General features: G+C 37.3%; 1 protein-coding gene across 2 annotated transcripts in view; it reads right to left on the bottom strand.

Moving 5' to 3' along the window:
- Positions 1-2,522: 2,522 nt before the first annotated feature.
- Positions 2,523-12,500, bottom strand: part of LOC119572740 (HIG1 domain family member 1C-like) — an 11,395-nt gene continuing 1,417 nt past the window's right edge. Inside the window, exons 1-3 of one of the 2 annotated variants that reach the window (XM_037919748.1) lie at positions 6,894-6,939; positions 4,774-4,860; positions 2,523-4,579 (exon numbers count right to left, since the gene is read on the bottom strand). In XM_037919748.1, coding sequence (XP_037775676.1) covers positions 4,371-4,579; positions 4,774-4,860; positions 6,894-6,924 — 327 coding nt within the window. In that variant the 5' untranslated portion in view covers positions 6,925-6,939 and the 3' untranslated portion in view covers positions 2,523-4,370. Of the gene's footprint in view, positions 4,580-4,773; positions 4,861-6,893; positions 6,940-12,500 lie in introns of those variants that run through there. The other variant, XM_037919749.1, reaches the window with a different exon arrangement.

Raw genomic sequence — 12,500 nt, 5'->3', positions numbered from 1 at the left:
CAGAAACATGAATAAGAAAGTCCTTTCTAATACATCACTGGTTGATGTCAAATTTGGCTCAATATGGAACTCATTGAGTAACCACACCATCTGAATGGTTAATGGAAGAAATAAATGCACTAGACATCAAAGGTCATATAGCATTATGGTAAAGCATTGTGGTGGAAATGAGTTACTGATCAGGATACGATGTGTTAGCTGTAAAAGGTTGTAGAATGCTGCAGGAGAGAATATTAGTGAAAAGGATATAGGGGGAGCAAATGGAATACAGTGGGGATTTGTAAAAGGATGTGGTTAAAGGTATAGGGCAATCAGATGAAATTGAGAGTATGTGTCTGAGGAAAGGAGAATAACACTGTATGAGGAAAACTGGAAAAGAACTATTATGAAACACTTAAAGGATAATAGAGTAAGAAACAGCAGCTGTAGAAGTAGGAGAAAAATCTAGAGAGAGAAATAAGGGAACAGGGAAAGGTGGTAAAGTATCAGGAAGGAATCTGAGGGATATTGTTGTGACAGGAAGCCACATGAGTGTCTTGGAGGGAGTGGTAAGGATAATGGAGGAGAGGATGAAGTGTGTTTTGGATTGAGTGGGAGGTAGAGTTGTAGGGGAAACTTCAGGAGGAGGATGGATATTGGCAGATACTTTGAATGTAAAGCGAATAGGACTAAAGGGATTTGAGGATGGATGAGAGAGTGGATCATTTTCTTGTCATGTTTATGAACTTTTGGATGTCTTCAAGAATTTCTGGAGGGGAGCTGGGTGAAGAGGTCTGAGAAAGAAAGGTTTTCTTGTGTGGATGAGAAGAGGGAATAGATGTCCAAGGAGCAGAGGGAGAGGTGGGTGTAGGAGAGGATGTGATAGGAGAAAATGGAGTGGAACATTTAGAGTCTCCAGTGCGACAGGTGAAGTGAGGAGGAGGAAGGGTAGGCACCAGGGAAGTGGTAGAGATTGGTGTATCTGGATTTAGACTGGATAATTTATTAATTTATTTATTGAAAATTTTCTGCCACGTCATCAGCAGCATATTCAAAATACAGCAATAGCAAGCGGCTTGGCAGCAAAGCCCTTAGGTAAGGAAGTGAGTTAATGATTAGGGTAAAGTTAGAGGTTTACCAGAGGTTTACTAGGGTAGTATAGTAGTGAAAAGGATAGAGTGGGGGAGCTGATGGGGTATAGTATAAGGTAAAAGTTTTTAAAAGGGGAAGGAGTCAAGGATTAGGATAATTGTACAGATCAAGGGGATGAAGAAAAGGAAAATGAAAGAAGAGACCATGCAAAATTAGTTGAGTTGAGGGCTGAGGTCCAGGGTTGGGCCCCAGTCTCTGCCTCATAAGCTCCCCCACAACAACAACAAGCAAGGGATTATGGGACAAAAGTTTGATGTGAAAAGTTGTCCTTACAGAATTGTTAGTTTATTTAACCCATTGCCGACGGGTGGCATGTACGCACATGCCATGGCATGGCGGGACCATCTGCCGGGGGCACGTATGCACATGCCATAGAGTATGTATGGATATGCCATGATTTTTTTTTTGTTACAATTACGGCAAAAGATTATTTTTCTGCCAGTGGTTTTAACACTTTCTCATTTTTACCATGCAACAAAAAAAAAAAAAAAAAAATGCAACAAACCGACGATTTCAACTCCATGATGCCGCACACTGCTTATTTTATTTGGACTATAGACCGAATAATGATCAACTATGGAGTCTATATAACAACAAAAATACCCTTCAGTCTCGATTTATCAGGAAGTTTGGCAAGTAGAGACTTTAAAAAATAATGAAAACTGAAAATACAACATATCTTCGTAGTACTACGAAGAAACGGCATGGGATGCTGGTATTTGGCATGAGTGGTCGCGCATGCTAGGGCAACGATATAAGCCCCCGGCAGCGAGGCCCCGGCCTCTATGAATGCTACCCGTCAGTTATGGGTTAATAATAATACCTATATATAGATTGTATACACTACAACCCCCAAACACATACACAAAACATTACTCATAAACATGAATCTATACACACATTATGTACATAATCCACCCCAATCCCTTGCTCATTGTTGTCATGGGGGCTTTGGAGATGGAGACTAGAGGCCCAGGGTAGGGTTTCACCCTACCTTGGACCTCAGCCCTTGCCTCAACTAGTCTTGCATGATCTCTTCTTCTCCCATTTCCTTTTCCTTCTCCTCTTCATTCCCTTTCTTCTGTCCAATTCTCCAACTCATTAATACTTTATCATAATGCTATAAGACCATTGATGTCTAGCACATTTATTTGTTTTAACCATTACCCATTCTAGGAATCCACAAACACATTGTCTTATGAATAAAAAAACTTTCTTAATCAGGGGCTTTGGTCCCCAGGCCTCACGCTATTGATTTCTTTTGAATACGCTGCTATTGGCCTTAGATGTTGATGCAGCAGTAAATTTTCTATAAATAAATAATATGTACATAATTACTCACCTACATAAACACATACATTACATGAGAAAAGGAAAAGGAAACTAAGAGAAATCAATAAGCTTTTTATTTTTTGTCCTATGACTGAATAATCTATATATATATATATATACACATTTCTACAGCTGTGTGCAAATATGCTTTGACTATGCAATACATCAATAAAATACAGAAATATGGTAAATGAAGATCTTTTCTAATTTTTCTTTTTTTAATAAAAACACCATAACTGAAAACATAATTGTTGCAAGTAATATCCGAGACATTTACTTACTCTGGTAAGTATATGTATCTAATTCTCTGTTAGCCTACTTGGACTGTAAAATGGACACTAAATTGACATTTCTTAAAACACGTGGGCATTAGGAAATTAACTGCATATGAAGAGATATTTTGTCAACATAAAAAGAAAAACTGACATATATCATACTTTGTGAAGTATGATATGTCTTGCAGAGGGCAAGGCTAATTTTCCTATAAAAAGGAAAAGGAAACAAAAATCTACACAAAATTATAAATACAAGATGCTTTTTTGATAAAAAAAAAATTGCACCAATACAACTTCGAACTAGAAAAAGAAAGGAAAGGAAAAGAAGAAGAAAAAAATAAAAAGAACATGAAGATAAAAATTGAGACCTACATACCATATTGTATTTTCCATAAATCCAGATTACATCTGTATTAGTGATAATAAGAACAGAAGTCACATCACATTTGATTTACGTTCACTTCCACATCATGAGAAACAAACATGCATTCAGTTTGTTAAAAATAATATTAGTGTCACACAGCTCCCTTATCGGCCCAATTTCACATTCATATCTGAGAACACATACAAGTATACTACTGAATTTTGTCCTATAAAATTTAATGTCATACCAACTTCCAACTTCCACTACAACTCTTCTCTGACCGTCACAAGGGTAAGCTCACTACAGCCACTATGCACAATCAAACCATCAGGCTAGAAACCTAAACCTAAATATACACTCCTGCTCTTAAATTCTAACAAAAAAAATTGAAACAAAGGAGATAAGAAGTACTGGTTAAATCAATAAATAAATAAACATCAATAAAAGTCCCTGTTTCTGCTTATTACCCACACATGCAACAGTTGATGTCTTAGTCATGAAAAAGTGTAGTGCCACAGGACAGGATGAACAAATCTTACTTTTTATCACAGTTTTTCCAAATCCTTTGCACCCAGTGCTGTATATTTTTCCTTTATCTTTTGCTGTACATCTACTGTTTTTTAAAAGGAAGCATACATGAATAGGGTCATATGCTATAATAACATAATATAAACTGCATTAAAGCCCTTAATGACATTGCTGAAAATCATTAACATGACTACCATGAGAAATTCAAAGAAAAACAAAACATGGAAAACAGAAAATACAGAAGTTAATCTAAATACCAACACTGATAATGCATCTAGAAATGGAAAATTTATATACTCTTGTTTTGCACAAAAAAAAGGAAATGGAATGTGGCAAACACTCCATCTCTATACACACTTTCCGAACAACAGACTTTAAAAAAAAATATATAGATGCACAATACTGAATAACTCCATAAAACATTAAAGTATTGGTGTATACTTTTCTGTACTATATATGTAACCTTTACTGCATATAATTATAAAAAATTATATGAGATGAAGGGACTGATAATACAATCATTTACAATTGTATATATTTAAATATCCTTTATGATATGAACAAATAAGAATGCAAAAAAAAGGAAAAGTAATTAATCTGACATTAGAGTGTACATGATGACCAGACACTATAAAGAACAAGTAAAAATATATGTATGAGTGTCTGTGGGCAATGTATACATCAAGCCCTATCAATAGAGCTTGATCTATCTCAGACTAATGGACACATGTATGGGAAATCTAGTTCTTCTTTTCTTCTACAGCTTCTGGATACAGCCTGGGATAAATGTGGTTCTTGAAGAGGTTCCAGGAGACACCAGCAGTGAGGCACGCGACAACAAAGCCCTGAGCGGCAACACGGGTGTGAATAAGATATACAGAGGTCTTGATTTTCTTGTTTTTAAAACCATAGATGCTGTAGCCTACCAGGCCAACCAAGCCAGCCAAACCTGAGGAGACAGACAAGGAGAAGGGAACATAATTATTTACCTAATGTACCTTGTATCTATGTCATGTTATAATGATTCCTTACAATACTCAATGCTGATTTTCCTTGCTCATAACAAGTGAAACCAAAGACTAAGTAATAAAAAAGATACCCAAGAATAATAACAATGGCAAAATTGCAAGGAAAATTACATACCTGCCACCATGAAGGGAGCATCACGTGCTTTCCGGGCCAAGCGTTCAGACTGGCTTTCGTCATAGTGAGACATAGTGGAGCTTGTGCCTGGAATACAGAATTCTGGTTATAAAGCTTTTCTGTCTTTTCATATTAAGGTTTTCATTCTTTCTTTACAATTTTTGAATCAGCTACTGTATCTGTTCCCCAAAGGAAAGGAGAAAAATGAGGGGAGAAATTGAGGGAAAGCAAGAAGGGGAAGATTCTAACGAGGATGTGTGATACTCTAACAAGAGGCTGATTAAGAAGATAAAATTGGATTCAGAGAAGAGGGCAGCACGAGAGGAAGAGCAGGAGGAAAAAGAGGAAAAGCACAATAAGAAAGCAGAATAAGTAAAAGAAACAAAAAGTAATTAGGATACAAATGAGAAACCCTTAAAAAAGTGACAAGAGAGAATGAGGAATACTATAAAGAATGAGAATGAGAATGTGAAAAAGATGTTCTATAATCCAGATAATAGTCAGTAGTGATAGTAAATGAAGAAGGCTCACATCAGGTTAAGGTGAACAGATAAAAATATTCAGATGAAAATATAAAAAAAAGAAAAAGAAAATTATACTAAGAACACCACCAAGTCGCTATATACAAAATAAACAACTTGAAAGTGTGAAACCAGATATCTCTCATGAGATCAGAATATAAAACAAAAACAACAACATGGTAACAGTCTCAGACTCTCATACTCATAAATTATGCAGATTATACTGAACTGAAACAGTGACCCTGAGCCCTCAAAATTGCAAGGGAAAAAAAGGGGGAAAAAAGAGAAGGCATGCAAGCAAGAGGGAGAGTTGGAAAAGGAGAGAAAGAAAAGAAAACCTGCCCACATCCTTGTGCTGTGGGGTGGGGATGAACACAAGCTTTTATCCCTGGCCCATTGCACTGGCTTTCTCTGCATAATTCTCCTGGCTGTCACAACATGTGAGACCTTGTATGCCAGCTTAGCAGCAGTGACCAAGTGCATTTGAAAGCCTTGAATTTCTTAAGGAGATATTGACAAAAGATATGAATAATTCTTTTATATACATAATGCTAAAATAAATCTGGATATTCAGCTTTTTCTACCAAAGATTTGTGTTGCTTTTCCAGTGATTTATTTTTCTATATAAATGGCAGGGAATAATAAAGCTCTTATGCAAGAAAAAACTGTTGAGTGAAAGAGCTTATTCCTTTTCTATTTCCAGCCATAAAATATCTACAACACATTAGAACACACTACATATAAAAATGAATATAAACATGTATTCATCTATATATCTATTTATCTATCCATTTATCTATCTATCTATCTATCTATCTATCTATCTATCTATCTATCTATCTATCTATCTATCTATCTATCTATTATATATATATATATATATATATATATATATATATTTTATATACATCTACACAAATATATCTATATACACATATATTACATGCCACATAAATTGTATTCATATATAAATATATGTAACACATTACATGTAAAATCTATTCATTACTTACACAGGATATTTGAGATAACCTACAGGGATTCTATTAACAAGATTAACAAAACTGTACTTAGAAATAAATGCCAGAACTCAAAACATCAAAAGGACCACCACAAGAAGACACAATGAGATAACAAGAGCAACCAATAGAGCTAATGCTGTGAGTGTGCTGTGTGGGTGGATGTGAATGTTGCATGCATGGGCTGTGTGTGTATGTGTGAGTGACTGTATATCTGTAGTTACTTGTGCATATGTGGACATATTTGCATGTATGTTAAAATATGTTATGAAGATATCTCAAGTAATGCTATTTCAGTTACTATACTTTATATATGTACTCAAGAATACAAACATACAAGGGCACATGCCTGTGCGAGCACCTGAACACAAATGAAAACATGAGTACACATATACCCTTACGCACTATAGCGAGCGTGCGTGCGCACACACACACACACACGTACACACGCACATGCGCAAAAAAAAGTGCACATTTACACATTCAAACAATTACCAAGCAAAGAATGACCATGAATCCCTAGGCAAAATGAAAAAGAAAAATGAGGACAAAGCTGCATGCATGAGTGAACAAATGTTACCTCTCCTTCCTTCCTCTGCCATCTGCTGCATATTGGATATGTGGAATTCCATTAATACAAGTGCTTAACATTAATATTCAGATTAATTATATTATGGCTTCTATACAGCTTGTTCTACAAATACAAGAGATAAATGTTTGGATACTTTTCTCCTACATCTCCATTGTAGATAATTGACTAATTTTGATTATGAAATAATAAAAAATGGTCAAATACACAGTGTGTGTGTGTGTATGTATTAGTGTGTGTGTGTGTGTGTATTAGTGTGTGTGTGTGTGTATGTGTGTGTGTATGTGTGTGTGTATGTGTGTATATGTGTGTGTGTGTGTATGTGTTGTGTGTTTGTGTATGTGTGTGTGTGGTATGATGTGTAGTGTTGTGTTGCGTATGCGTGTATGATTGTTATGTGTGTATGTGTATATGTGTGCGTGTGTGTGCGTGTGTGCCAGTGTGCGTGTGTGCCAGTGTGCATGTGAGTGTGTGTGTCTGCGTGCGTGTGTGTGTGTGTCTGCATGCATGCATGTGTCTGCGTGCATGTGTGTGTCTGCTTGCATGCGCGTGTGTGTATCTGCGTGTGCATGTATCTGCATGTGCATGTGTCCGTCTGTCTGCGTGCATGTGTGTGTGTGTCTGTATGTGTGCGTGTGCCTGTGTGTGTGCATGTATATTTCACATGAACATGTGAGTATGCACAATTGTGAAGGTGTACACGAGTATATAGGTATGCTTGAATGTGTACAGTTGTATGTGACTGTTTGTGAGGATATGTGAGCCATGTACAAGTGAATGATCAAGTTACTTTTATAAATGATTATCATCAAGTCTTATGGTGTATCATTCCAAGTCAAACTAGTACAAAAAAGGAGAGAGAGTGTTAAAGCAGACCTGAAACAAAGGCAGAAAAGGGAGAGAGCTGGCTTTCCATTGCAAAGTGGGGCATGAACCTTAGCTGCAACCAAGGATGATCCAGCCAAGGTCTTTGCAATACAACTTGGAAGACCTCAGAAACAGCAATATAGTGCTGCAACCACATCCTCTTGCATGACCAACAGAAAGGTAGTCGGCACAATTAATGCACCCTATTGAATGACTATGCATTCTCTCCTTATCAATGTCATTTCCTTAGAAACACATTACAAAACCTACACTTAATATGATAAGATACTAGTATTATCACACTACTGCTAAGGTTACTTTTGGTCTGTCACTAGCTGGCTGCAAATATCTAACACACAACCTGACCATCAATTTTGCTGTCATTACTGTTCCTAACACCATAATTAATTTTTCACTATAAATTTATTTCCTGATATCAAGCAACTACTGAAGTTCTTTAAACAAAATATGCTTCCTAGCAGCTCTTTATCAAGCATTTCTGCTAATATAATCTAACCACAGACTTCAACACTATCTCTAAACAGTTTACAGTAGTGAGTATACACATTCCTTATTTTCCCCTGCATGAACAGCCTCAGGGTAATAGAAACTCACAAACAAAAGATGAAATTGCAGATGCAATTGTCTTATGACCTCCAGAAAGTGCGCATCTAACGATAAGCCTTGATTGAACCTACATTCTGAGCAATAATGGTCCAATGAAGTAATTACCATCTCAGAAGGCAGTTCCTATTCTGTCTTCATCCTCCAAATACATTTCATAATTTATCTATTTTTTCAGACATTTAACCAAACTTTCATAAAAGAAAGCAAAGCCTAAAACTTATTTTTCTTTATCTCTTTCTATATCTACTTTTTTTCTCTCTTTTTATTCCTTTTTTTTGCCTTTCTGCATGCACAACTTGAGGGCCTGAGAGGCAACCTATAATTTGCCAACTGACATCCTGCATGAGACATGGAAAGGGAGGCACCACTTGAACTCACTGTGAAACTATTCAGAGATATACTTCTGCCTCTGATCCTTCTTTCTTGCATTTATGAATAACATAATTCACATAATCTCTAGTGCTTTCTTCTTCCCTATTTACCCTACCTTCCTCTCATTACAATACCAAATAAAGTACTGAAATCAGAAAATAGGAAGTTAATTATGTGAAAATATAATATATGCAAACATAAAACAATGAATAAAAAATAGAAGTAATTATATTATCATATACTGTACAACACCCCCTCCCCATTAAAGAAATAATAAGAAATAAAAAATCCAAGCCCCTCAAGCACCATAACAAAAGAGACCTTGAAAGCATCAGGCAAAGCAGACTGCCTGTCACTGTGCCCTAAATCAAGTCTCTTGGACTGCCATGCTTCACAATATTACCGATTAGTTCTACCAATTTTTCTTGTTCCGCTAGTTGATAATGATATGTTTCCCAGGCTACTGTCTCAGGAAATCATGTCTGTTGTGCTTTTTTTTTTTGTTTCATTCATCTCCTTACAAAGAATATAACTACATAAATAAAGAATGGTTGCATTGAATTACTGTTTAATTTTTACCATAAGTCAGTCTTGAAAGAAGTTTAATTTTCCTTCATAATAGTTATACAGTTTTAAAAATAGATATCTTTCCTACAGCTATACAATAAAAGAGCAATAAAACAGCATCTATAACAAAATTCTTTTGTTGCTTCTTATGCACAATATCTGATATGTGAGTAACAGGTCTCTTCAAGCACAAGAATGAAATACAGATATCAGATTCTTATATCTTGTTTTTCATTTAATTGCATTCTTTCAACTTCATAAATCTACTGATACCCCTATTGTGCATAAGGTATTAACAGTTTGATCTGGATATAGCTCCCAGTGTAAAACAACAATACAAATAATAAAGAATGAATCAGTAATGCATGTCTGTAATTCTATCTTTTATATATAACAAAGGAACAAAAACTGTATGAGCACAAATGGAGGCAAGGGGCTTTCTCCTTCCTTCACTCCATCTAAATTTCATGATCATATCAGCATTCACTATATTTACAATTAAGTGTGCGTGTCTATATGTATATATATTGAATGAAAGACTGAAAAAAAGTTATGTGTGTGTGTGTATATATATATATATATATATATATATATATATATATATATATATATATATTATATATATATATATATGGTATATATGTATTAGTGTATGTGTTATGATATAGTGATATATGTATGATGTAATATATATATGTATGTTGTGTGTGTATGTGTTGTGGTTGTGTTGTGTATTTGTGTGTTGTGTTTGTGTGTGGGATGATGTGTATATATGTTGTTGTATGTATGTGTGTTATGTGTGGGTTGTATGTGGTGTGGTTGTGTATGTTGTGTATGTATGTGTGTGTATGTGTAGGTGTGTGTGTGTTTGGTGTGTGTATTGTGGTGTGGTATTGTGTGTGTGTGTGTGTGTGGTGTATGTGTGTGTGTATTGTGTGTGTATATGTGTGTGTATGATGTGTGTGTATATGTATTTTGTATATGTGTATATGTATGTGTATATGTGTGTGTATTTGTATATGTGTGTGTATGTGTATGTATATATGTGTGTGTATGTGTATGTTATATGTGATGTATATATGTGTATGGGGCCGCGGTGGCTGAATGGTAAGAGCATCGGACTCAAGACTGTCACGACGGCAATCTGAGTTCGAGGGTTCGAGTCACCGACCGCCGCGTTGTTTCTCTTGGGCAAGGAACTTCACCTCGATTGCCTGCCTAGCCACTGGGTGGCCAAGCCAGCTCAAGTCAATGCCGGGTAAATAGAGATGGTGACTCGATAAAAACACCGGGTGGAAGACAATGGCAAACCACCGCTCTAAATTGCTAAGAAAAAAATAATGGAAGCCCATGATCGTCAAGGCCGCGGTGGCCGAATGGTTAGAGCGTCGGACTCAAAAACTGTCACGACGGCAATCTGAATTCGAGGGTTCGAGTCACCGACCGCCGCGTTGTTCCCTTGGGCAAGGAACTTCACCTTGATTGCCTACCTAGCCACTGGGTGGCCAAGCCAGCCCAAGTCAAGTGCTGGTCCCAAGCCCGGATAAATAGAGAGAATGATTACCTAAAAGGTACCACCGGCACTCTCCGAGGAAAGGAACTGGGGACCCTACCACGTACTCACTCCAAGAGCATCACAACATGAAAACTACAATTAAGTATCATGCTGTGACCACGGTGGCTCAGACATGAACCTACCGTTAAAAGAAGATATATGTGTATGTATATATGTGTATGTATATATGTGTATGTGTATGTGTATGTATATGTATATGTGTATGTGATGTGTGCGTGTGCGTGTCCATGTTATGTTATGTTGCGTGTGTGTCCATTGTTTTATATATAAATAAATATATATATATATATATATATATATATATATATATATATATATATATATATATATATATATATCAAAGCAATAGATTAAACACAACAGGAAACCAAAAGTGGCCAACTGATCGGGCACTGAACTCTTGACCTCTAAGCACCTTGAAAAAAATATGCAAAAATAAAATGACTGATAGGAACTCGTGTCATTTTGATATATCTTTCTCCAGTTCATTTTCTTTTCAGACACAGAAGAATTTTGCCCTGTAATATCATACATCAAAGTGTGGGTGATAAAAAAAGATATAGATGGCAAATGATAGGAAAGAAAATAGAAAGAAAGAGGAGGACTGAGGAGAAGGAGAGGAGGGGAGAGAGGGGGAGGAGAGGGAGGAGGAGGGAGAGAGAGAGGAGGAGAGGAGGGAGAGGGGGGGGGAGGAGGGAGGAGGAGGAGAGGAGGGAGAGGGGGAGAGAGGAGAGAGAGAGAGAGGGGAAGAAGAAGGGAAAAGGAGAGGGGAAAGAGGAGGAGATAGAGAGAAGAAGAAAAAAAAAAAAAAGAAGATAGGAATGGGTTGAGAAAAGATAAGAGAGAAGAAAGAGGAGCAGAAAAAAAAGGGGGAAGAAAAAGAGAAGAAGGAAAGGAGGAAGAAGAAAAAAGAAAAGAAAAGGGAGGAGGAAGAGAGGGAGAGAAGAAGAAGAAGGAGGAGGAGAAGAAGAGAGGAGAGAGAAGAGGAGGAAAGAGAAGGTAGAGGAGGAGGAAGGAGGAGGAAGAAGAAGGTGATGGAGGAGGAGGAGGAAGGAGGAGGAGGAAGAATAGGAGTAGAAGGAGGAGGACGAAAAGGAGGACGAAAAGGAGGAGGAAGAAAAATAGAAGCAGGAGGAGAAAAAGAGAAAGACGGAGGAGGAGAAGGGGAAGGAAGCAGAGAAAGAAAAGGAGAAGAGAGGAAGAAGAAGAGAAAGAGAAAGGAGGAGGAGAGAGGAGGAGAGTAAGAAGAAAGGAGAGGGAGAGAAAGAGGGGAGGAGGAAGGGAAGGAGGAGAAGAAAAGAGAAGAGGAGGAAAGAAGAGAAGGGAGGAGGAGAGAGGGAGGAAGAAGAGAGGAGGGAAGAAGGAAGAAGCAGCATGTGGGGGGAGGAGGATGTGGAGTACAAAGTGGTGGAGGGAAGAGGAAGAGGAGAGGAAGAGGAAGAGGAGGAGGAGGAGGAAGGTTAGGATGATAGTGATGGTGGTGGTAGGTGGTGGTGGTGGTGGTGGTGGTGGTGGTGGTTGTGGTGGTGGTGGTGGTGTGGTGGTGATGATGAGTGGAAAAGGGGGAAGAGAGGGAGGGGAGGGCAGAA

This window comes from Penaeus monodon, chromosome 1 (genome assembly GCF_015228065.2).
Source record: "Penaeus monodon isolate SGIC_2016 chromosome 1, NSTDA_Pmon_1, whole genome shotgun sequence".
NCBI classification, from domain to species: Eukaryota; Metazoa; Arthropoda; class Malacostraca; order Decapoda; family Penaeidae; genus Penaeus; species Penaeus monodon.
The sequence above is the reverse complement of the archived record's forward strand: the minus strand, read 5'-3'. Positions and strand labels throughout refer to the sequence as shown.